The 27,160-nt window shown below is 37.5% G+C and overlaps 1 protein-coding gene across 6 annotated transcripts in view; it reads left to right on the forward strand.

Annotated features, from left to right (window-relative positions):
* The window catches only part of STIL (STIL centriolar assembly protein), a 62,403-nt gene extending 38,018 nt beyond the window's left edge, over positions 1–24,385 (forward strand). For 5 of the 6 annotated variants that reach the window (XM_025420171.3, XM_025420169.3, XM_049094417.1 and 2 more), the window contains 3 exons: positions 11,524–11,737; positions 13,576–13,826; positions 22,878–24,385. In XM_025420171.3, coding sequence (XP_025275956.1) covers positions 11,524–11,737; positions 13,576–13,826; positions 22,878–23,664 — 1,252 coding nt within the window. In that variant the 3' untranslated portion in view covers positions 23,665–24,385. The remainder of the gene's footprint in view (positions 1–11,523; positions 11,738–13,575; positions 13,827–22,877) is intronic. The other variant, XM_025420170.3, reaches the window with a different exon arrangement.
* Positions 24,386–27,160: the final 2,775 nt, after the last annotated feature.

The raw sequence follows: 27,160 nt of genomic DNA on the forward strand, positions 1-27,160 counted from the left end.
TGGCTGAGTAATATTCCAGTGTGTGTGTGTGTGTGTGTGCACGCACGTGTGTGTGTACGCACACCACATCTTCTTTATCCGTTCATCAGTTGATGGACATTTGGGCTCTCTCCATAGCGTGGCTGTTGTTGATAATGCTGCCATAAACATTGGAATGCATGTACCCTTTCAAATCTGTATTTTTGCATCCTTTGGGTAAATACCTAGTAGTGTAATTGCTTGCTCCCGGAGTAGTTCTGTTTTTAACATTTTGAGGAACCTCCATACTGTTCTCTGGAGTGGCTGCACCAGTTTGCATTCCCACCAACAGTACACCTCTTGTTTCTTGTGTTGTTAACGTTAGGCATTCTGACAGGTGTGAGGTGGTATCTCATCGTGGTCTTGATTTGTAGTTCCCTGATGATGAGTAATATTTAGCATCTTTTCTTGTGTCTGTTGGCCATCTGGATGTCTTTCTTTAGAAAAGTGTCTATTCATGTCTTTTGCCCATTTTTTAAGTGGGTTATTTGGTTTTTGGGTGTTGAATTTGGTAAGTTTGCAGATTTTGGATGCTAACCCTTTATCAGTTAAGTCATCTGCAAATATCTTCTCCCATTCTGTAGGCTGCCTTTTAGTTTTGTTGATTGTTTCCTTTGCTGTGCAGAAGCTTTTTATCTTGATGAAGTCCTAGTAGTTCATTTTTGCTTTTGTTTCCCTTGCCTATGGTGACACGTCTAGTAAGAAGTTGCTATGACTGAGGTCACAGAGGTTCCTGCCTGTGTTCTCCTCTAGGATTTTGATGATTTCCTGTCTCACATTAAGGTTTTTCATCCCTGGGGCTTCTGGATGGCTCAGTGATTGAGCATCTGCCTTTGCTCAGGTTGTGATCCAGGAGTCCTGGGATCAAATCCCACATTAGGCTCCCCACAGCAAGCCTGCTTCTCCCTCTGCCTATGTCTCTGCCTTTCTCTATGTCTCTTATGAATAAATAAATAAAATCTTTAAAAATAAAAAAGGTCTTTCATCTTTCTTGAATTTATTTTTTGTGTACAATGTGAAAAAGTGGTCCAGTTTCATTCTTCTGCATGTTGCTATCCAGTTTTCCCAACACCATTTGTTGAAGAGATGGTCTTTTCCATCAGGTAGTGTTTCCTGCTTTCCTGAAGATTAGTTGACCATAGATGCACCTGGGTGGCTCAGTTGGTTAAGCATCTGCCTTCAGCCTAGGACATGATCCCAGGGTCAAGGCCGATGTCGGTCTCCCAGCTCAGTGGGGAGCCTGCTTCTCCCTCTCCCTCTGCTGCTCCCCCTGCTTGTGCTCTCTCTCTCTCTCTCTCTCTCTCTCAAATAAAGAAAATCCTTAAAAAATTTTTTGTTGACCATATAGTTGAGGGTCCGTTTCTGGGTTCTCTATTCTGTTCCATCTATATGTCTGTTTTTGTGCCAGTACCATACTGTTTTGATGACTACAACTTTGTAATATAGCTTGAAATCTGGAATCATGGGACACCTGAGTGGCTCAGTGGTTGAGTGTGTGCCTTTGGCTTAGGGTGTGATCCCGGAGTCCTGCATCAGGCTTCCTGCAGGGAGCCTATTTCTCCCTCTGTCTATGTCTCTGCCTCTCTCTGTGTCTCTCATGAATAAATAAATAAAACCTTAAAAAAGAAAGAAAGAAATCTGGAATCATGATGCTTCCAGTTTTGTTTTTCTTTTTGAGAATTGCTTTGGCTATTTGGGGTCTGTTGTGGTTCCATACAAATTTTGGGATTGTTCTAGCTCTGTGAAAAATACTGATGGTGTTGGTTTTTTTTTTTTTTTTTTTTTTTTTTTTTACTGATGGTGTTTTGATGGGGATTGCATTAAATACATTAATTGCTTTGGGTGGTATAGACATTTTAACAATGTTTGTTCTTCTAGTCCATGAGCATGGATGCTTTTCTATTCCTTTTTATCCTCTAATATTTGTCATTTTAAATTATTCTGATTATCATAATGAGTAAAACAATAACATGTTCCTCCAGAAAACTAGAAACATTTATCTCCTTTGCCCGGTATAGTATATTTCATATAACTTAAATTCTCATTGTATGTACCAGAGTGTATTTAAAAAGGTTTGTAAATATGTCTCCCCTATTAGATTGAATTTTTGTAGGACAAGGATCATAATAATTTCCTGTATCCTTAGAACTTGACCTAGTGTATTGTTCCCCATGTTACCTATTTTGTATGAGTTCAGTGATAGGAAGAACAATTTAAGTTGAGCCCCAGAATAAGTCCATATTTTGTTTGTAATAATATAAAGTGAGAACAAGGGTGCCTGGTTGGTTCAGTCAAAAGAGCATGTTACTCTTGATCTCAGAGTTGTGCATTTGAGCCCCACATTGGGTGTAGAGATTACCTAAATAAATTTTAAATACTTAAAAACAGCTGAGATCAAGGAGGAACTAGCTATTGCTATCCTTATTTATTCTCATTGACTTCTGTAAACTGTAGACTTTTTTTTTTTTTTGAATTATAGGGGTTTTCCCCTAGAAATAGGTTCTAAGTCAGAACTTAAATATCTTCACTCCGTTGTGGTTTTTAACTTGAGAAACCTATCTGAGTTAATTGGTAGAATGTAGTTCATTGCTTTCGCAGGGCAGCTAATCAGCTCTATTGATTCCAGCATATAACTAGATGTAAATCTGATTTTCAGCATAATATATTGATTTGGATTAAATACTGATTTCATTGTGTCTGTGGTGGTTTTGGTGCTTCTATAGGATTCTTCCCAAATATGTGGTCTGATTCATGCTGTGCTTCCCACTGCTAAGTGTTCATACATGGCAACTAACCACCTGGGTTCCCTGTTCCCCTTGGATGTCTTCCTGGATCTTTCTCTTTCTGATGTCAAAGCATTCTGTGAGGGATAAATTTATTTGCCTTGAAGCATAATTGGTAACTGGAAGCTTTTTCCCAGTGAAGAACAGTGGTATGTGTTATTTACAGAAACTTTCATTTGAAATAATTTTATTTTCTTTAGAAGTCATACTTTGGACATACCTACTAATACTTGTCATATTAGAATCATCTTTTAAAATGTTGTTTTGGGGTCCCTGGCTGGCTCAGTCAGTAAAGCATGTGACTCTTAATCTTGGGGTTGTAAATTCAACTCCCACATTGGTATAGAGATTATTTAAGAATTAAGATCTTTAAAAAAAAAAAAAGATAAAGTAAAATGTTGTTTTAATCTTAAATCTTTTGAGGTTAAAATCTTTAATGTTTTGGTTCTTTTATTTTTCCTTTGTTTTTGCTTACTAAGTTAAATGCCAAAACAGATATTTTAAAATTCTTGAAAATGCAGTATAGATGAGTGATTATGATTAAGATGATAAGCTCTGGTGTCAGACTGCCTGGATTTGAATCACAGTACTGTGGCCAGGTTTTGTAATTTATGGATGACTTGGTTTTCTCATCTATAAATGGAGATAATAAAAGTACCTATCTCAGGATTCTTGTAAGGGTTAAATAATTTAATATATGTAAAGCATTTAGAACAGTGCCTTTGTATCTAATTATTGTTATCATCTAGCTAAAGTTGGAGTAAGGCAAACTCAGTAACTGACACAGATTCTACTTAAAAACAAAGTGCTTTGCAAATGTTTGGATGATAAAACCTGCTCAGTACAAGTAATTTTCCAAAAAGCCATCAAAATCTCTATAAAGACTAGATTTCTTCTTCTGTTTGAGAGTTTGGTGTTTTCATTGGTATTAGTTAACATGGCTGAAGATAAAAGTTCAATTTGATGTTTGGGGAACAAGGGGAAAGCAACAAGAGATGAAGAAAACTAACAATTATGATTCACTAGTTTCTGGTACTATGCTAGGCGCTTTGTATCTCCCTTGATCCTGTCACATTTTTTTAAGCCAGGGAAATGGATATCATTTTTCCCTTTTCTTTCTTTTTTTTTTTTTTTTTTTTAAGATTTTATGTATTTATTCATGAGAGACAGAGGCAGAGACATAGGCAGAGGGGGAAGCAGGCTCCCCAGAGGGAGCCCAGTGAGGGACTGGATCCCAGGACCCCAGGATCACGACCTGAGCCGAAGGCAGACACTCAACCACTGAGCCACCCAGGAGTCCCTTTTTTCCCTTTTCATAGATGAGGAAATCAAAGCCGAGAAAGATTAAAAATTTTACACAAAACATGATGAACACACAGATAACTGTGTTATAAATGAGAGTATATGTGACATAAGAGATAAAAGGAAGTGCTAATGGGGGTTAAAAGAAGCAAGAGAACATGTACAGTTAGAGTTTTAGAGGAAGCAGACTTTTAAAATGACCCCTCGAGGGGCGTCTAAGTGGCTCATTTGGTTGAGCATCTGCCCTTGGGTCAGGTCATGATTTCAGGGTCCTGGGATCAAGCCCTGTGTGAGCCCTGTGTTGGGCTCCTTGCCCAGAGGGGAGTCTGCTTCTCTTTCTCCCTCTCCTTCTGCCCCACCCCCCTGATTTCTCTCTCTCTCCCCTCGCTTCCCCAATAAATAAGTGAAATATTTAAATAAAATAAAATATAATGACCTCTCGAGGGTGGGTAGTTTGACAGTTGTGCCAATTTAGATGCAATAGAGCAGTTAATCCTCAAGTCCTTGGCATTTGAGATATTCAGGCCCTTCACCATTTCAGCATCTCTGAAGGTTGAGATCCAAACGGTTTTGTTTTTTTTTTTAAACTTTACAAGTGATATTATTGTGCTACCAAGATTGAGAACTACTGCATTGTGTACTGAAAATATATGGACTGAATTCAGAGTATTATTAGTAATCCAGTTTGTTTAGAATATAAAGTAAAATGGGGTATTGTAAGAAATTGGCTGAAAAGCCAAATTGACTACCAAATTTTGGAGCGCTTTGGTTGGCAGAATAAGGAATTGTGTTTGTTTTAATAAATCATTTAAGGTTTTTGTTTATTTCATTGTTTTTTAAATTTTTTATTAAATTTTTATTTATTTATGATAGTCACAGAGAGAGAGAGAGAGGCAGAGACACAGGCAGAGGGAGAAGCAGGCTCCATGCACCGGGAGCCCGACATGGGATTCGATCCCGGGTCTCCAGGATCGTGCCCTGGGCCAAAGGCAGGCGCCAAACCGCTGCGCCACCCAGGGATCCCATTTTCATTGTTTTGATAAAAAATACATAACCTAAAATTTACCATCTTACTGATATTTAGGTATAGTTTGGTAGTGTTACGTACATTTACATTGTTGAAAAACAGATCTTTAGACTTTTTTCATCATGTAAATCTGAAACTCTATACCCATTAAAGAATAACTCCCCTTTTTCTTCCCCCAACCTCCTCCCCCAGCCCCTGGTAATCATTATTCTACTCTGTTTCTCTGAATTTGACTAGATATTTCGTGTAAGCGGAATCGTACAGTATCTGTCTTTTTATGATTGCTTTATTTCACTTAGTATAATGGTCTCAAGGTATTCATCCATGTTGTAGCATGTGACAGGATTTCCTTTCTAAAACTGAATAATATTCCGTGTGAATATGTATATACTACATTTTGTTTATCCATCCATCAATGGACATTCAGGTTACTTCTGCCTGTTGGCTATTGTGAATAATGCTGCTGTGAATATGGGTGTGGAAGTATCTTTGTGAGCCCCTGCTTTCGATCCTCTTGGATATATACCCAGAAGTGGGATTGCTGGATCACAAGGTAGTTGTGCTTTTAATATTTTGAGGAACTTCCATACTGTTTTTACTTTATAAAATAAAGTTTATAAAATATTTTTTATATTTTACTCCATACTGTTTTTCCATAGTAGGTGCAATCATTTTACAGTCCCACCAACAATGCAAGGACTTTTGTTTGCCAACACTTATTTTCTGGGGTTTCTTACAGTAGCAGTTTTAACGGGTATGAGGTGATAGTTCATTTTTGATTTGCATTTTTCTTTCATGATTACTGATGATGTTCATATACCTGCTTGACATTTTATATCATCTTCGGAGAGAATGTCCTTTGCCCATTTTAATTAGGTTATTCAATTTTTTGTTATTAAGTTGGAGTTCTTCATGTATTTTAGATATTAACCCCTCATCAGACACATAATTTGGAAATATTTCTTCCACTTAAGTTTTTTAAACAGGTACTTTTCTCTGTGTATAAAATTTATTTCTTGGTTATACCTGAAACTGATAAAACATTGTGTGTCAACTACACTCAAAAAAATATTTTTTTTAAGATTCAATTCTTGGTATTTATTTTTTTTAAGACTTTATTCTTTATTTTTTATTTAATTTTTAAAAAAGATTTTATTTATTCATGATAGAGAGGGGGGAGAGAGAGGCAGAGACACAGGCAGGGAGAGAAGCAGGCTCCATGCCGGGAGCCTGATGTGGAACTCAATCCCGGGACTCCAGGATCACACCCTGGGCCAAAGGCAGGCGCCAAACAGCTGAGCCACCTAGGGATCCCCCAGTTCTTGGCATTTAATTAAGTATACCAAATTTGGATACTAAATGAAATTATACAACATAATTTCACTGAAGTTCTTTTGAGTCAGATAAATTCACTGGGTCTTTACTGGTTTAAATGCAATTTCATCTTAAGGAAGAGATGGTGACTTGGAGAGCTTCTTCCGGATTTTAAGAACAGTGTGTCTTTGTGTCTGAGATACCAAGTAATAATCTTTGTTAAAATATTTGTGCATTATATTTTTGTTGTTTTCCTTCAGGATTTCAGACTTCTTTATCAAATTTTATTTGAGAAAAAGAAACTCAATCTAAAATTATATCTTGCTTTATTAAGCATTTTTATTTTGAAATTTTAGATTAACAGAAAAGTTAGAAAAATACAGAGTTTTTTCACTAATGTTAACACCATGTATAACCATAGTAAAATGATCAAAACCAGGAAATTAACATTGGTACAATATTATATTAAACTGCAAATTCTAATTGTACCAGTTTTTCCAATAATGTCCTTTTCTGTTCCAGGAACCAGTATAGGATTCTACATTGGTTCATTAGTTATATCTTATTAGTCCAATCTGTGACAGATCCTCAGTCTTTTCTAGTCTTTCATGACTTTAACACTTTTGATGAGTCAGTTATTTTGTAGACTATGTCTTAATTTAGGTTTGTCTGATACTTTCTCTGATAATTAAATTGAAGTTTTGCATTTTTGTTAAGATACCACAAAGAGGTGGTATAGCCCTCCCCTCTCAGTGCATTCTATCAGTGGGTTACGTGAAATCACATTATTAACTTTGAACTCACAGCTCTCAGATGACACCTGCTAGTTTTTATTACTAAAGTTAAAAATTTTCCCCTTGTAGTTAATAAATGCTTTCAGAAAGATACTTGAGACTGTGTAAATATTCTCTTCTTGAGCTTTCTCCCTCTGATTTTTGCATCCATCTATAGATATGCCTGTAGCAATGATTACCATAGTATTTGCCTCCTGATGATTTTTTATTTTCCTCATTCCTTCTACATTTGTAAATTAGATTTCTTCTGTAAGGAAAAGCTGTTTACCTTCTCCTCTGTTTATGTATTCATTTATTTATGTTGGTGTAGACTCCTGGACATTTCTTTTATTCTATGAGTTATAATTCAAACTATTATTTGCTTAAATTGTTCTAGTTTTGGTCTTTGGGAGCTCTTTAGGTTGGCTTCTGCTTCCTTTGGAAAAACCCTCATTCTTTTTCAAGCATGTTCTTATTTTTTGGCACCACAAGATGTTCCAGGCTCATCTTGTACTTTCCCTGCCCCAACCTACAGAAACCAAGAGCAATGGTATCAGAGAGAAGCTAAGATCTGAGCAATAGGTATGTCATTGCTACTTTGTATCTGTGCTTCTAGGCCCTCCTAGTTGGATATACACACACATTCTTACTTATTTTTACATGTATATCTATATTTGAAAATCCTTGACTTCATACCATCCTCTTATTCCAACCCAACACAGCCCTTTTTCTTATTTATACCTCTTTCCCCAAGAGTGAGAAACCAGACTTTCATGTACACTATAGTTATTTGTACAATTCTAGTGTACACATACAATAATTTCAGAATTGCTAAGAATTCTGAAATGGATCTAATTAGAGTATGTATATTGTTTATAATTCTTTTTATCTTTAGCCTTACAATATCCAATGAAAATACCTTTCTCCATAGTTATTTCAGGTAGGTTATTTTCTTTCACATTTCCTTTCTTTCACATTTCACATTTCCTTTCTTTCACATTTCTTTCACATTTCCTAGGTTATGTTATTTGTTTGTAATACTGTTAGGTTGATTTGTTACTGCTTGTATTCCACTTGAGGGTCCCTCCATATTCTGGCTGATTTTATTTGTTCTTTAGGTATCTGAAACATTACTGTGGTTTTAACAGACCAAGTTAGATAAAAAGGTATATACTCAAAGAAGTATTGTTCCCTTCTCATTCTTGACACCTTATTCCCAAATTCCCCTTTTTCCTCTCCCTTTCCCAACCATCTCCTTTATTTTTTTTATTTTTTATTTTTAAATTTTTTTAAATTTTTATTTATTTATGATAGTCACACAGAGAGAGAGAGAGGCAGAGACATAGGCAGAGGGAGAAGCAGGCTCCATGCACCGGGAGCCCGACGTGGGTTTCAATCCTGGGTCTCCAGGATCGCATCCTGGGTCTCCAGGATCGCGTCCTGGGCCAAAGGCAGACGCCAAACCCCTGCGCCACCCAGGGATCCCCCAACCATCTCCTTTAGATAATCAATCTCTCTAGTTACTGGGTTACCTTTCTTGTATTTCTTTTGCACAAGTGAGCATATGTATCTGTATTATCTTATGATACTTTTTTCTTATATGAAGCATAGAAAGGTAGCATGCCGTAGGTATTTTTTTGAACTTTTCTCTTTTCCCTTAACAGTGTGTACCAGAAATTACTCCAAATGAGTCCTAGAGATCTTTATATGGCTGTATAATAATCCACAATGTGGCTATGCCATAGGTTAATAAATACTTTTCCTGCTTATGAATATTTAGACTGTTGCCAGTATTTTTCAATTACAAGCATTGCTAGAGTGATTACCTGGTGGCATATTTTTTTTTGAAGAGTTTTAGAAATGGGATTTTTGTATCCAAGTTTAGGTGCATACATAATTTTGTTAAATATTAGCAAGTTTCCCTATAGAAGGTTGTACCAGTTTGCATTCTCAGCAGCAATGGATGAGATTACCTGTTTTCCCACAGCTGTGCCAACAAAATATATTGCCATATTTTTTTTAAGATTTTATTTATTTATTAATGAGAGACATGGAGGAGAGAGAGAGGGAGGAAGAGAGAGAGAGAGAGAGGCAGAGACAGGCAGAGGGAGAAGCAGGCTCCATGCAGTGAGCCCGATGTGGGACTCGATCTCAGGTCTCCAGGATCAGGCCCTGGGCTGAAGGCAGCGCCAAACCGCTGAGCCACCTGGGCTGCCCTATATTGCCATATTTAAAAAGTTTTTTGCCAGTCTGATAGGTGATAAATGGTATGTTGGTGGTGTTTTCATTTCATTTTAAAAATTATGAATAAGTTGGATCATTTCTCACGTTGAGAGTTATTTTAATATCTTTGTGCATTGTTAGTTTATGTCTCGTACTTTTTTCTTTTTTTAAGAAAATTTTTATCTATTCATTCATGAGAGACACACAGAGAGAGAGAGAGAGGCAGAGACACAGGCAGAGGGAAAAGCAGGCTCCATGCAGGGAGCCCGACGTGGGACTCGGTCCCTGGTCTCCAGGATTACGCTCCGGGCCGAAGGCGGTGCTAAACCGCTGAGCCACCCAGGCTGCCCTCGCACTATTTTTCTACTAGAGTCTTAGGTCCTTCACCCTCCAATTTTCAGGTGTTCTTATATGTTAGAGATGTTAGCTCTTTGTAGTATATGTTGTGAATATTCTCTTCCGGTTTGTCAGTTGTCTTTTGACTTTCATGTTTTTTGCCATGTAAAAATTTTTTATTTTATGTGGTCAAATTTGATTTTTTTCCTAGAATTATATCTTAACTGGTATTTTACAAATACTCATTTCAGTTAATAATTTACTGAGCTTATCATATACCAAATGAGTACTTGGCACTTCATATCAAGTTAAAATTAAGCAATATCATGGGGCACCTGGGTGGCTCAAGTTGGTTAAGTGTTCGACTCTTAACTTTGGCTCAGGTTTTGATGTCAGAGTTATGAGATCGAGCCCCGTGTCAGTCTCCGCTCTGAGCATGGAAGCCTACTTAAGATTTTCTTTCTGCTCCTCAGCCCCTCTAAAAAAAGACAAAAATTAAGCTATATGGGGAAAATTGGAAATTAGCTGAGTTTTAAAGATGTGTGGATAGAAAAATTATACCTATGAAATGAAATGCTATGTAACAATTAAAACTTGTTTTTGTTTTTTTAAGATTTATTTATTTATTCATGAGAGACACAGACTGAGAGAGAAAGAGGCAGAGACACAGGCAGAGGGAGAAGCAGGCTCCCTGCAGGGAGCCCGATGTGGTACTCGATCCGGATCCTGGGATCATGACCTGAGCTGAAGGCAGATGCCCAAATGCCAAGTCACCCAGGCATCCCTAAGACTTGTTTTTTAAGAATATTTAGTGAAATGAACTAATGACATATAATGTTAGGTTTTAAAAAGCAGCCTCCAGGGGCACCTGGGTGGCTCAGTGGTTGAGCATCTGCCTTCTGCTCGGGTCTTGATCCTGGGATCCCCTGCAAGGATCCTGCTTCTTCCCCTGCCTGTGTCTCTGCCTATCTCTCTCTGTGTCTCTCATGAATAAATAAATGAAATGTTTAATATTACTTTCTCTATAATAATGACAGATTATTCCTGTACCAGATGTTTTTAAATATCGCTTTCCATAGTAAATTTAAAACTATGTATTTACGTGCTAAGTTTGAAAGTAATAAATGGCTCATTGTATAAAATTTGAAGAATATATAAAAGCATAAAGAAGGAAAGAAATACTACCAAATATGTAACGTGATTATAAATGTCAGCTTATGAACTCTCATTTGCAGGGATCTTAAGTAGGGATCCCTGGGTGGCGCAGCGGTTTGGCGCCTGCCTTTGGCCCAGGGCGCGATTCTGGAGACCCGGGATCGAATCCCACATCGGGCTCCCGGTGCATGGAGCCTGCTTCTCCCTCTGCCTGTGTCTCTGCCTCTCTCTCTCTCTCTGTGACTATCATGAATAAATAAATAAAATCTTTAAAAAAAAAAAAATTGCAGGGATCTTAAGTATATCTTAAAACTTCAGTAAAGAAATAGTATATTTAAAATTTTTAGATACTTGCATCAAGTTCAGGAGAAATCAATAGGTTGTTTGCCAGCTATCAAAAGAAGTGGTCTAAATATAAATAACATGACTTTAAAAGGTGTTATTATCTGGTTTATGTGCAGTTTATCAAGATGAGAACTGAAAATACAAACCAGAATGCTGTTTGAGTGTTACTCTTTATTTCAAAGTTACTACATCTCAAATACATGTTGAAAGTATCTTGATACTGACACATTATTTATATTCTTTCAAGCAGCTCTTCTCCAGCTGTGAAAAAAGAACCTGATGCACCTGTGTTCTTTCCAAATTCCATGCTGGCAGAGGATGTAAGCATCTGTTTACAGAGTGGACCAACAGAGGGTGCCAGTGACAACTCTGTAACATCAGGGGAACCAAAAATTGAGCAAGTAATGCATCCCTTGCCTCATCAACCACCAGACAATCAGAAGATATACCAGGATTTATTGGTAAGAAAATGTAACCTATTTCATCTTTTCTTAGATGATTATTTAGTTTAGGGGAGACTAGTTAAGCCTCTCCTATCCTTAAACTGATTGGGACCTTTTTTTCCCCCAAATATATGATGTATAATTTGTTTCTTTTAGCTTTTCATAATGATGATAACCTATAAGCATACCGGTTACCAAATTCTTAGCCACGAGGGGGAAAAAAACCCTTATTTTAAAAATAGTAGTGTTAATATTAAGCCAAATTCAAAGTAAAGTTAGGGTGCCTGGATGGCTCAGTCGGTTAAACATCTGACTCTTGAGATTTCAGCTTAGGTCATGACCTCAGGGTTGTGAGATCCAGCCCTGAGTCAGGCTTCATGCTGAGCATGGAGCCTGCTTAAGATTCTCTCTCCCTCTCTCTCTGCCCTCTCCCCACTTGTGTGTTTTCTCTCTCTCTCTCTCTCTCTCTCTCTCTCTCAAAAAAAAAAAAAAAAAAACTTAAACCAAAGTAAAGTTAGTACCAGAAAAATCAAGGAACAGTTTGCAGGAAGTTTGAAAATTGGAATGTAGGAGAATATTTATGGCAATATTTGTTGCATTCAGGTTAAGCAGATTTTTATTGAATACTTAGCTTAGTCTAAGAAAGTGAACTGAGTAAAAAGGGGTGCGTGGGTGGCTTAGTCTGTTAAGCATCTGACTCTTGTTTTCAGCTCAGGTTGTGATCTCAGAGGTCATGAGATCAAGCCGTGAAGCGGGTTCTGCACTCAGCCAGGAATCTGCTTGAGGATTCTCTCTCTCTGCCTCCCCTCTGCCCCTCCTCCACTTTGTGCTCTCTCTCTCAAATAAATAAATCTTTAAAAAAAAAATGAACTAAGTAAAGTGAATAATATAAAGATGATAGTCTCTGCTCTTGAGAACCTAGGGGAAATAGCACATAGATACCAGTAACAAACAATTATAGGATAGTCTAAGAAGCAAAGGCAGCATGTAATAAAAAGGAATAATTCCAGTTGGAAGAAATAGTCATCTGGTCATCTTGGGAAAATTAGAATGTAGAGGGCAGCCCAGGTTGCTCAGCGGTTTGGCGCTGCCTTCAGCCCAGGGCCTGATCCTGGAGACCCGAGATCGAGTCCCACATCGGGCTCCTGCATGGAGCCTGCTTCTCCCTCTGCCTGTCTCTGCCTCTTTCTCTCTCTCTCTCTCCCAAATAAATAAATAAATAAATAAATAAATAAATAAATAAAATCTTAAAAAAAAAATTAGAATGTAGACTGAGACTTGAAGGTTGAATGACCCTGGCTGTCACTTCCATCCAAACTGTAGACTTGGGAATATTTGATTTCTCCATACTTCATAGGGCCTTGATGTTCATCAGTGAATACATAGTTGTTATTTGCCTACTGGGTTCTATACTGGTACTGGCAGCTGTGCCCTCGGCATGAAATACGTTCTAATGTCAAGAAGGCAGAGATAGTATCACAGGTCATTCTCATTCAGAGGGAGAAAAGAGAGGAGTCAAATTCTGAAAATAACATAAAGATCTAATTTATAAATAGTTAAATAAGCCCTGGAAAACACTTGAAATATTACTCATAGTTTTAAATCTGTTGGTTTTAAAATGAACAAATTCTCAGCAAACATTCTAAATTTCCTCTAGGGTCTGATAAAATCATTCGTTAAGATGGGTTTCCTTTATAAAAACCCTATAAAAAAAACCTTCCAAATATACTTGATTCTTTGTGGTATTTGGCTAGATATTATTTTGCTTTTCCCTGGCTTTACTTATGCTATTTACATTTTGTTTCTTAAGATTGTTAACAATGGTTTTTCAAATAGGTCTTTTTTCTTTTTGTCAGAGTCAAGTGAACCACCTACTGAATAACTCCTCCAAAGAAACTGAGCAGCCATCTACCAAAGCAGTTATTATCAGCCATGAATGCACCAGAACACAAAATGTTTACCATACAAAGAAGAAAAAATGTGATTCAGGTCTGGTAGACAAAGATTGTGTTCTTAATGCAACCCTTAAACAGCTAAGAAGCCTTGGAGTAAAAATAGATTCTCCCACTAAAGTGAATAAAAATGCACATAAAGTGGATCACGCCAGGTAACTAAAATTTGTTTTGTTACTTACTTCCAAATTTTTATTTAAATTCTAGTTAATTAACATACAGTGCAATATTGGTTTTTGGAGTAGAATTCCAGAGTAAGTGGTTATCACTTACAAACAATACCCAGTGCTCATTGTAACAAATGCCGTCCTGAGGGGTTCCATGGGTGGCTCAGTGGTTGAGCATCTGCCTTTGGCTCAGATCATGATTCCTGGGGTCCTGGGATTGAGTCCCCACATCAGGCTCCCCACAGGGAGCTGCTTCTCCTCTGCCTATGTCTCTGCCTCTCTCTCTCTCTCTCTCTCTCTCATGAATAAATAAATAAAATCTTACAAAACAAAACCAAAAAAAAAAAAAAAAATGCCATCCTTGATACCCATTACCCTTCTAGCCCAGTCCCCTACCCACTTCCCTCCATCAACCCTGCTTCCTCTCCTTTCTTTTAGATTTTCTTATGATTTGTTTCCCTCTTTATCCCCCTCCCATATCTGTTTTCTTTCTTAAATTCCACAGGAGTGAAATCATGTGATATTTGTCTTTCTCTGATTCATTTCACTTAGTATAGTACATTCCAGCTCCATCCACATTGTTGCAAATGGCAAGATTTCATTCTTTTTTTTTATTTCATTCTTTTTGATGGCTGAGTAATATTCCAGTGTGTGTGTGTGTGCGCACACCACATCTTCTTTATCCGTTCATCAGTTGATGGACATTTGGGCTCTCTCCATAGCGTGGCTGTTGTTGATAATGCTGCCATAAACATTGGAATGCATGTACCCTTTCAAATCTGTATTTTTGCATCCTTTGGGTAAATACCTAGTAGTGTAATTGCTTGCTCCCGGAGTAGTTCTGTTTTTAACATTTTGAGGAACCTCCATACTGTTCTCTGGAGTGGCTGCACCAGTTTGCATTCCCACCAACAGTACACCTCTTGTTTCTTGTGTTGTTAACGTTAGGCATTCTGACAGGTGTGAGGTGGTATCTCATTGTGGTCTTGATTTGTAGTTCCCTGATGATGAGTAATATTTAGCATCTTTTCTTGTGTCTGTTGGCCATCTGGATGTCTTTCTTTAGAAAAGTGTCTATTCATGTCTTTTGCCCATTTTTTAAGTGGGTTATTTGGTTTTTGGGTGTTGAATTTGGTAAGTTTGCAGATTTTGGATGCTAACCCTTTATCAGTTAAGTCATCTGCAAATATCTTCTCCCATTCTGTAGGCTGCCTTTTAGTTTTGTTGATTGTTTCCTTTGCTGTGCAGAAGCTTTTTATCTTGATGAAGTCCTAGTAGTTCATTTTTGCTTTTGTTTCCCTTGCCTATGGTGACACGTCTAGTAAGAAGTTGCTATGACTGAGGTCACAGAGGTTCCTGCCTGTGTTCTCCTCTAGGATTTTGATGATTTCCTGTCTCACATAAAGATCTTTCATCCTTCTTGAATTTATTTTTTGTGTAAGAAAGTGGTCCAGTTTCATTCTTCCATGTGTTGCTATCCAGTTTTTCCAACACTCTTTGTTAAAGAGACTTTTTCCCACTGGATAATCTTTCCTGCTTTGTCAAAGATTAGTTGACCATATAGTTGTATAACAGTTGTTTGAAAAGATGAAAAAGGGATCCCTGGGTGGCTCAGCAGTTTAGCAACTGCCTTTGGCCTGGGGTGTGATCCTGGAGACTGGGGGATCGAGTCCCACATCAGGCTCCCTGCATAGGGCCTGCTTCTCCCTCTGCCTATGTCTCTGCCTCTCTCTCTGTGTGTGTCTCTCATGAATAAATAAATAAAATCTTAAAAAAAAAAAGATGAAAAAATTTTAGATGTCTTACAGCAAGCTTATGAGGAAAACTATAAGCTTACCACTCAATTCAGTTGATTCATCATTTATTCAGGGCCTACTACGTGTGTGATGACTAAGAGATCATCTGTACTCAGTGGGTTTTATATACATAAGAGATACTATCTCTTGGGTAACAATCCAACAAAATACTCTGGGAGTTTTGGAGAAAGAATGCTCTTACTCATTTGTGGGGTCTGGAAGGTCTTCTTGGAGGTGATAGGGTCTACATCAGCTATTGGATGTTTGGTTATGCAGTTGTGTCATCTAAATGGCAAAAAACATTCCTTAGGAATATATTTTGAACTGTATAGTCATACAACACTTACTTATTGCTTACCAGTTAAAATTGGCCACGTTCTTCTATTCAGAATTGTCTTCATCAAAGATGACTTTAGCATATGCTTGTTTTTAAAAAGGATAAAATCTGAAAATTATATTATTAAGGTTAGCGTGTTTTCTGTTAATTATTTTTATTGTTTTCTAGTTGCAAAGGTAATACTGTCTCATGATTTAAGAAAGTATTAAATAACACACAACAATATCAGATAAAATGTAAAAGCTTCCACTTCCCAATTCCTCAATCTGACCCCCATAAGGTTACTTCTTTTTTTTTTCTTTCCTTTTTTTTTTTAAGGTTACTTCTCTTGTTTTGTATTCTGTAGAAATGTTCCATGCATGTTCAGATATAATTTGTTCTTGTTTCATTTTGTTTACTTAACATTATGTCTTAGATATTTTTCTTTATAGGTGTATACAGTTCTTCCTCATGCATTTAAACAGCTGCATAATATTCTGTTGTACCCATGTACTATAAGATAGGGAACGTGTCCTCTCCTAATGGACTTCTAGGCTGAATCTCTTATTTCTCATCTCAGACAATGCTAGGTAAACATCATTCTACAGGAACATGTACAAGTATCTTTGTAGGATAAATTCTTAGAAGTAGTCAGGATCAAAGGATATGCGCATTTAAAGTTTTAGTAGTTGCTGCCATTGCCCACCAAAACAGTTCCTATCAACAGTGTAAGAGAGTTAGGCTAGCATTTTTGAATGTTTTAACTCAATGCTGTGAGATAAAGGCTACATAATGTCTGTTGAATATACAAATCACCCTGCTATCTGTGTGGAACACTGTGTTTTGGTGTAGTGCCTTTGTGGGGGCAGGGGCTAGTTTCTGGCTAATTATTTCTTCAGAGTGGTTACCCAATTTTAATGTGTTTACAGTGACACATAGGAATTAATAAATTACCAGTGTATAATGAACTTGATTGTTTTTTTTAGATTCTTTAGAATGAAATGGGAAGTAAAGTTTTTGATTTATCAGTGTGGGGTAGTCATTGTTTTAATCAAGATTATTCTGTTCTTTATTTAAATAATGATTTACATTATAAATTTATACTATGAAAAATATACATGCTCAAGTTTGGTGTTTTAGAAAATGAAAAAATGTCATCTGAACTTATCCCCCCAAAATTAGCTTTTTAAGAAACAGTGCAGTTTTACTATATATACAATTTTAAAAATGTTTCTTTAAGCATTTTATTTATTTTTAAAGATTTTATTTATTTACTTGATAGAAAGAGATAGCAAGAGAGCACAAGTGGGGGGAAGGGGAGAAGCTCCCTGCTCAGCGGGGAGCCCAATATGGGGGCTCAATCCCAGGACCCTGGAATCATGACCTGATTAAGTATGCTGTTAAGTATCTGAGCCAACAGCAGATACTTAACCAACTGAGCCACTCAAGCACCCCCTCCTTTTTTTTTTTTTTAAAGATTTAAGCATTTTAATATTGTAGTCTATATACCCATTATAAAAATTTGGTTACACGAGTTAAAAAACTCATAGATACACATTTATGGATAGGATTTTAACTTCATATAAGATAATCTTCTCAAGGAAGTGAAAGCCAATATGAAAAAAATTGTTTTCGTTTCAAAGCAATCTGTTAAATTAATTAATTAATTAATTAATTTCCATAGAGGGGTAGGCTGGCAAAAACCTCATAGTACCATAGCTATATCTTCATATGAAAAATAATTTTTAAGTTTTATTATATGATATAAATTATATAAAATATTATAGAGCTTTGGAAATAAGAGTTTGCTATTTGTTTTCATTGTCAAAGTAATACAAACTTACTTTGTAAAATGTAGGAAAAACCCATATTCATACCAATCAAACTCATTTATTATTAAAACTATTTTTGTTTTTCCTTTTATTCTTCTTCTAAAATTACTTTTTTTTAATATGTATTTTTTATTTTATTTGAGAGAGAGAGCGAGAGAGCATGAGCAGAGGGAGAAGCAGACTCTCCACTGAGCAGGGAGCCCAATATGGGGGCTCAGTCCCAGGAGCCTGGGATCATGACCTAAGCCAAAGGCAGACGCTTAACCAACTGAGCCAGCCAGGCGCATCCTCTATTGAGCGACATGAACATCTTTTACCAAGATTGCAGTTTTTTAGTTTTAGTATTATTTCCATAGAGTCTCAGAAATGGGAAGACTAAGTCAAAAGAGTAGGAAAAATTTAAAGCTGTTGCTACATTGCTTTTGGAAAGAGTTAAGTTTTACGGTCTTACCAGCTATATGTCTATTTCACCAGTACTTTTCACTCATTTTACTTCAGTAAATATGTATTGAGCTTCTAATTTGAACCAACTCTGAGAGACATCGTGGCATACAGGATAACCTGCTGAAGACGTCTTTGCCTTCACAGAGCTCATAGTGTAGTGGAGAAACACAGATAGTCAACTATAGTATATTCTGTTGCCTCCTTTGAAAAACTGGATACAATTTGTTGTAGAAGCACATGGGAGAGGTAGCTAACATTAGCAATATTTTCATATTGTATTATAATTACCCCATATTAAAATTGCCCTAAGATTTTTTTTTTTTTTTTTTTTTTTTGAGGCAAGGGGTAGAGGAGGAGGGAGAGAGATAGGCAGACTCTGTGCTTAGTGTGGAGCTTGATAAGGGCTCAGTCTCACGATCCTGAGCCAAAACCAAGAATTGGATGCCCAACTGAGCCACCCAGGTACCCCTAAAATCTTCCTTTTACAAGATGTGTGCTAATTTAGACCAAAACATCTTAAACTATTCTTAATTTATATTTTTTCGATTGGTAATAGGTTCTACATATAATTATGATTAAAAATGAAGCTGGGGCACCTGAGTGGCACAGTTGGTTAAGCGTCCGACTCTTGGTTTTGGCTCAGGTCATGATCTTTTAGGGTCATGAGATGAAGCCCTTTGTCAGTCACCATGCTCAGTGTGGAGTCTGCTTGAAACTTTCTCCCTCTCCTTCTGCCCCTCTCCCTCTAAAATCAGCTTTTTTAAAGGCTTAAAAATGAAACTACACCCTAACTTTCTAACACAGAAGTCAAATTTTGTCTGTCATTAATCTTAAGCTAAGAGAACACTCCAAACATAAGACCATCTAAAGCCTACCTAATTAATTCACATTGTTTCACAGTTTGTCTTAAACTTAACTTTTCTTTAGTATAATCTCTCATTCTCTAACAGCTTCCAGTTAACTCAACATTGGTATTGCAAGGTTCTTTGTTGTTACTTTTACCTAGGATACTCTTTTTCACTTTTCTGCCTGCCACATCCTCTTATCTATCCTTCAGAGGTGAACTCAGATGGTACCTCCTTTGTCAAGGTTTCCTGGACCTCTCACCAGAATATTGATGTTTTTACACAGAATATCTTGTTCCTAATAGATTATAGCATGTTCTTGTGATAGCCTTTCCAGCAAGTTTTATATATCTTTGACTCTACTTTGCTTCTACTTGGTGGGCCTTCCTTGAGTCATTTGCTGAATTGAATTAGTTAAATCTCACCTATGTGGGTCATCCCTGAAACTTACAGTGAGTAATTTATTTTTAGCACCTCTGTAGTATTTGTCAGTATTTATGGCCTTGTATTGTTATCTTTTAACACATGAGTATAATATAATTGGTATGTTTAAAGTACATATAAGGCAGTTGTTTAGAATTTAAAGTACATTATCCTATACAAATAGTGTTATAAATTAGTTAAGTATTCCAGGAAAGTACTGTATAATTCTTACAATCCACACCGTTCCCCTAGTTCTCTAAACCACTTATTCTTTGTCATTGTATCTATGTGAAAACTTACTTCATGTTCCAGTTCTGAACTTCAGGAGCAGCAGGTCCTCCTACCAGATGAGTAGCTGAGACAAGGGAAGGAAGATTTCTTCTTCTTTTTTTTTTTTTCTTTTTAAATATTTTATTTATTTGAGAGCATACACGAGCACAGGGAGAAGAGGAAGAAGCAGACTTTCCGCTGAGTGGAAAGCCTGATGTAGGGCTCAATCCCAGGACCCTGAAATCATGATCTGAGGTGAAGGCAGATGCTTAACCAACTGAGCCACCCAGATGCTCCGAAGATTTCCTTTCTGCTTTCCTGTTTTAGAACACCACAGAGGTTAGAAGGATCCAAAGGCAGCAGAACAATGGAAGAAGGTCCTACACAATCCTAGAAATTGTAGGGAAAATGGAGATTGTGGTTTTGGTGTTTGACAACAGTCTCTATAGGCATATTTCCAATTCCTTTCAAATTCAAAACATCTTAAGCAGTCTCTTTGTTTCCTTCTTTTCTACTTATTAGCTGAAAACCCTAGGTAGGATAAGTAGGAGGTAACTAATTGGGATTCAAACAGGACAATAAAGTCAAGGTTGGTTTTCATCTTTAAGTAAATTGGGATAATTTTTGAGCTTTCCTTAATTGTTGGCCTGTGACTCTCATATACAAACATAAATGAATTATCATCATCCTTTTGTGACTGCCTATATAATGAGGTTCTACTATAGTATATTTGTGCTCAAGGCTGTTAGGATTTGATTAGTGGAATGGCCTCCTTTTGCCTCTCATTTTTAATTCCTCAGTGTTTATCTGCATTGGTTCTGAGTATTATTGATTTGTTTTGTTTTCAAAGTAATGTTGGTTCCCCTAACCCCAAATTAAAATTTGCAAGTTATGTTACACAATGAAACTTGAAGTACCTTCTAAACTCATATTGACTGGTTTATGGATTTGTATAGAATCTTTCGCTAATCTATAAAAGAAAACCTAATTCAAATTAGACCTTTTTCTAAATATTTAACATTTTGAATTAGAAGTTTTTATCTAGGATCCCTGGGCGGCTCAGCGGTTTGGCATCTGCCTTTGGCCCAGGGTGCGATCCTGAAGACCCAGGATCGAGTCCCACATCGGGCTCCCGGCATGGAGCCTGCTTCTCCCTCTGCCTAGGTCTCCGCCTCTCTCTCTCTCTCTCTCTCTCTCTCTCTGTGTCTATCATAAATAATAAAATAAATCTTAAAAGAAAAGTTTTTGTCTATTCAAATTATTTACATTAATATTACCTCTAGAGATATTATACCTATATGTATTTTAATGTGTATGGGTCTTCTGATTTAATATGTAAATTGCTTATAATTTTGAAGAAATAGGCAAAGACAGTAGAAAAATATTTTATATTCAGAAGATAATGTCACTATGAATATTTCATAAAATAATAATGTCTAGATAAATTGGTATCTTTCCATCATATTAAGACAGTCTCCAAAGCCGTAAGTACCAAGAAGTTTAAGGGAAAATTATAAGGTGTTTTATTTCTTTTAAGATTTTATTTATGTATTCATGAGAGACAGAGGCAGAGACACAGACAGGGGGAGAAGCAGGCTCCATGCAGGAAGCCCGATGTGGGATTCGATCTTGGGACTCCAGGACCATGCCCTGGGCCAAAGGCAGGCACTAAACCACTGAGCCACCCAGGAAGTCCCTACAAGGTGGTTTTTAAGACCAGAATTATTGAGCACACTGTTCCATTGTTTGATGATGACATCATTCTCATATCGAGAATATTAATGGTTGGAAATAGTTTCTTCAAAATTTCAGGTGCTTCTCAGAATGAAAATACCTGGTCATTATTTGGGTGGCAGGGATGTAAGCAGTGGCTGGCATATATAAAACAGCTTCATAAAAAAATAAATAAAAAATAAAAACAGCTTCATTGGGTCATATGGAAAATCATAGCATATTTTTTGACCAGAATATTATGTTTACCACAACAAATGGTATACAAAAGACTAATTTTTAGGGGACAGAAAAACTGATAGTAAAATAGAAGTTGCTGAATATAGTATAGTGAAACAGTGGTTGTAGAGCTCGAGAGTAAGGCAGACCTGGTCTCAGTTTTTAAACTCCTGCCTCTTCAGGTTAGGAAAATCAGTTAAAATCCCTATTCCTTAGTTTTTTCAAATGTAAGATGAAGATAATAGTACTTATTTCTTTGATTTGTTCAGTAAATATTTAATGAATGCCTACTCTATACTGGGCATTGTTCCAGCCACCGAGGATATTGATGTGGGAAAAGGAGCAGTTAAAAATCCCTGCCCTCATGGGTTTTCACGAGGGAGTTAGATGATAAATAAGAAATGTGGGTTAAATATATGGACTGCCAATAAATGATACAAGTGTAAAGTGTTGGAGAGTAGAGAATGAGGTCGGAATATTTGAAAGGGGAGACATCTCTGAGAAAGGTTTCTGTGAGGATTAAATGAGATAGTGAATGTTTAGCACAGAGTGCCTGGCATATAATAAGGCATCAATAAAAATGAGCAGCTGTTATTGTATTTATAATACTAATATAAGGCAAGTCAGTTAGTTACTATTAATGAGATAACACCAATCAAAAGTGAGTTGAAGATTATATCTAATGAAAGAAAATGGATGTATACAGAGATATACTAGTCCATATCCAGAGACTGGTTGATGTTTTTCAGTCCTTACAAATGGAATCTCTTCAACTTTAAATATTCTGAGCTACTCACCAAAGTTTGTAAATGTTTTTTGTTTGATTTTATTTTTGTTTTATTTTACCAAAACTGAATGGCTTTTACGTTTTGAGGTGTTACATTTGTTCTTACAACCATGACTGATGTATAAATCTAGGAAAACTAGTTTGTGTTCCACTTTCAGTCTTTGAATCATGGATTACCTTCTAGTTTATTGTATTTATCTCTCGAATGTATCTGGATTATTTAGATTTAGATGTTTGAGCACTCAGCTGAAAAAATATCATGAAGCTTAAAGCTGAAGACCTTTTGTTACTTTCATAGAATGGAACACATGTAGAATAACACTGTTTTAGTACTCAAAGTAAGATAAATGATGGCCTACTTCGTTGTGTCTTTCAGTGTGTTGGCATGCATCAGCCCCGAAGCCGTGATTTCTGGATTAAACTACATGTCATTTGCTAATGTTGGCATGAGTGGCTTAAGCCCCAGCGGTGTGGATTTGAGTATGGAGGCAAATGCTATAGCTCTGAAATATTTAAATGAAAATCAGCTGTCACAACTATCTCTCACTCGATCAAACCAAAATAACTGTGACTCATCTTTTAGCTTTCTACATATTAATACAGACAAAAGCACCGTGGGGCTTAGTTTAATTTCACCAAACAACATGTCATTTGCAACCAAAAAATACATGAAGAGATATGGACTCATACAAAGCAGTGACAACAGTGAAGATGAAGAGGAACCCCCAAACAATACAGATAGCAAGAGTGAACATTTATTGAATCAAAACCTTACATCCATACCTGAACAACTTCACTGTCAGAAAGAACCTTCTAGGAATGCCTGTGAAATAATTAATCGTTATAACTGTGAATCTGGGAGCACCTACACAGATACACCAGTATTGAGAAATATTACAAATGAAGTTGTTCAGCCAAAAGGAATGCAGCAATTGAATGAAAACCCAGCTTTCTTATTAAAAAACCTTAAACCAAGTCCTGTAGTGAACCTCCGAACTGGAAAAGCAGAGTTTACACAACATCCTGAGAAAGAAAATGAAAAGGACACTCCAATTTTTCCCGAAAGTTTGAAACCTGAAACTTTAAAGCAAATGAGCAGTATGAATTCAGTAGGCACATTCTTAGATGTAAAACAGCTTAGACAGTTGCCAAAATTATTTTAAACCTTCCATTCACCACCCTCCTGCTATGAGGATGGGGTGACTCTCGAAGAGACTTAGGGAAGCCAGAGCCTTTTGGTGGTTTTGAGATGCCTAAGCATTCTAGGGGCCAATCTGTTTCTTGGTAGCAGCTGATGGCAAAGAGCTGAACAAGTGACCTGATGGTCTGTGAAATGGTGGGCTAGTAGGAGGGCGAAGTTCTCTGCTCAAATAGAGCTGTTCAGCATCCCTATAACCTTTTTTAAAAAGAATCCTGAGATAGGCTATTTCAACAGATATAGGTAAACAGGTGCTATCCAACTCTGAATCTGAACCACTCTTTTATACTGTAAATTGTGAAAAATAACTCAATTTTTCTAGCACGTTGCATCTCTGCATCTATCCAGTATCCTGAAATAACGTAGAATAAACTTATCATGACCCTGACTAAATTAGCTAAATCAACCCTTACTGAATTTAAGGGGAAAGTTTTACTTTTAAAAATAACTTTAAGATCTGTTATACAATGAGTGTTTATGTTCTCAGTTAAGATGCATATTTGTTAAATTCTGTGGAAGTAAAACTTTTGCAGTCCGGTGGGTTGATTTAATGTAACATTTTCAAGTTATAGCACTAGCTATCACAAAATAAGAAAATTATTGAGTATGAGTGTGTCTTATAAACTTTGAGTGTTTCAAGTGTCTTAATATTTTTTAATAGAACTTAATAAAAATATCTAAATTTACTGTTTTCCTCTGTACCATATCCTTCTCCTCTTGTTTTTTTTTTTTTTAAAAGACTTTTTTGACTCCCAAAAAGTTACAAAAATAATAACAGAGTTCAGGTATACCCTTTTACCCAGGGACCCCCAGTTACAGTATCTTACATAACAGTAGCAAATGATCAAAACCAAGAAATTGACATTGGGCACAGTATTAGTAACTAAGCCACAGACCTTTCAGGTTTCACAAGTTTTTACGTGCACTCATTTATTTACATTTTGGTATATAACTATGAAATTTTGTCACTTATTATAGATTTGTCACCAGAATCAACATACAGAACTGTTCCATCACCACAAAGAGACTCCCTAGTGCTACCCTTTAAAATACACCCACCCTAGCCCTGATCCCCGACAACCGGTGGTCTGTTCTCCATCACTGGAATGTTGTCATTTTGAGGATGTTAATATGAATGGCATCACAGTGTATAACTTTTTGAAACTGGTTTTCACTAAGCACAAGATTCTTGAGATCCATCCAGGTTGTCCGTGTGCTTTTTTTTCCTCCCACCTTCCTAAGAATTAAGTTTAACATTTTTATTTCTAAATATAAATGGAAAAAGTCCTCGTTCAGTTGATAGATAAAGCTCTTCTGCTGAAGTTAATAGAGGCTGTCATTGCCTTATATCCAAGTCAGATATGTAAGCTGGAAAGAAGAGGAACTGTAGCTCTCTAAATACTTTCCAACTCATCCAGGGCCTTCTGATAGAACGGCTCAGAGTTTGCAAGCCCAAGTACAGTGCCCTGGTGGTTCTCTGCTGCTCCCCACTGGAGCCAGGGCCACATGATGCCCAGCTGGGCATCACCGTGCTGGGCAGCAATAGCACCGTGTCCATGCAGGACGAGGCCTTCCCCGCCTGCAAGGTGGAGTTCTAGCTCCGTTCCTGACACCCACCGCCTCAGCCCAGAATCTGCCACTGTCCCAAGATTCCCCTGCATCAGAAATAAACCAGGTACTCCACTCAAAAAAAAAAAAAAACAAAAAAACAAAAAACAAAAACCTTTGCTGTGTCTCTGCCTGTGTCTCCTTCCTGCAGTGTTGCTCTTACCGGTGAAGAGTAAGACATGGAAACAGCAATGATGAGTTTGTGTCTCCCTTTGTTTCTATAGGCAGCATTTGACACTTTAATTATAAATAACATAAAAGCCCACTTATTATAGAGTCAGCTTTTAAGAAACAGAATCATCACTGGCACTTCAAGTGTGCTCTGGTTAACGTTTGCCCACAGTGCCTCACACTAAGATGCCTGTGATTGAAAAGCCAGAGAAAATACTAGGGAATCCACTGACAGCCTCCCGAACTGTACCGTTGTCACTGGGAACCCTGTCATTTTCACACAAGAAGCTCTGTCTGAACAAGAAGAATTGACCTGGAGGCTTTTTAGGCAAAATCTTAACTCCATCCCTTCTATTACTACATCTAATTTAAGGCCTATGATAAGATGCTTAAGCAGCGCTGGAGACTGAACTTAGGCTGCAGATTAAGTCAACAAAACCTCTTTCTACTAAATGCATATCCAAAGTAAAGGGACCATCACTGAAGCCACCAGGAAGTTTTCTAGGAATGTTTTCCTGTGAGGGCGCCTGGAGGCCCAGTGGGTTGAGCATCCGACTCCTGATTTCAGTTTAGGTCGTGATCTTTTTTTTTTTTTTTTAAATTTTTATTTATTTATGATAGTCACACACACACACAGAGACAGAGAAAGAGAGAGAGAGAGAGAGAGAGAGAGAGGCAGAGACAGAAGCAGGCTCCATGCACCGGGAGAGAGAGAGAGAGAGAGAGAGAGAGGCAGAGACAGAAGCAGGCTCCATGCACCGGGAGCCCGACGTGGGATTCGATCCTGGGTCTCCAGGATCACGCCCTGGGCCAAAGGCAGGCGCCAAACCACTGCGCCACCCAGGGATCCCTAGGTCGTGATCTTAAGGTGTGGGGCTCTGCACTGAGGATGGAGCCTGCTCGAGGTTCTCTCTCCCTCTCCACTGCCTGCATTCTCTTGCTCTCAAGCTCTCTCTTAAAAAAAAATAAAGATAAAAAATGTTCTGTGGGAAGTTATTTGGTAAATTCGTTGCCATGGTAGATTTCAAGCATCTTTGGGCAAAGCGTGAGTACTCGGAAAATTGGATTAAAAGACTTTGGGTATGACTGCCTCTCAAGTGATACCTGTCTGAATTTTTTTCTTTTGTCCAGTCCCACAGCATTCCGTTCACAGATACGTGGATGCTACCTCAATGGCATAAGAAAACGAAGGAGCTTCCATTACCCAGCTTCTGGGAAACAAATCCATTCATCTAGGTCCTGGCCAATAGGCACCTCCACTTCCACCAAACATCCCCCCTCAACCTCTGAACCCTTTGCTGCCTCATCTCTTGTCTTGTGGCCTACCCTTACTGCACTAAGCTGCGCAGAAGTAGATGCAGACATGTTAGACATAAACCATGCCTTTTGCCAGCTGTAAAGACTAAGGAAAGCAGATACACCCTGGAAACAGTCGTACCACAGTGTGAGACATGAAGAGTCCAAAGGAATGATCCAGACTGTGAGGAGCCACACAAGCATAATCCTGAGAGCCTCCATCTTTTTAGGACTCCCCCTGTGTTCACAGGGTGCCATGCGGACTGCTGCCCATGCATCGGTTCACTTAAGCGTCCTGGCTGACCCGAACTAGTGGTTGTCATTCTCATAGAGGAGGGAACAGCCTGAGGGAAATAATTTACCCAAGTAAGTTGTGAGCAGAGATG

Source organism: Canis lupus, chromosome 15, assembly GCF_003254725.2.
Source record: "Canis lupus dingo isolate Sandy chromosome 15, ASM325472v2, whole genome shotgun sequence".
Lineage (NCBI taxonomy): Eukaryota > Metazoa > Chordata > Mammalia > Carnivora > Canidae > Canis > Canis lupus.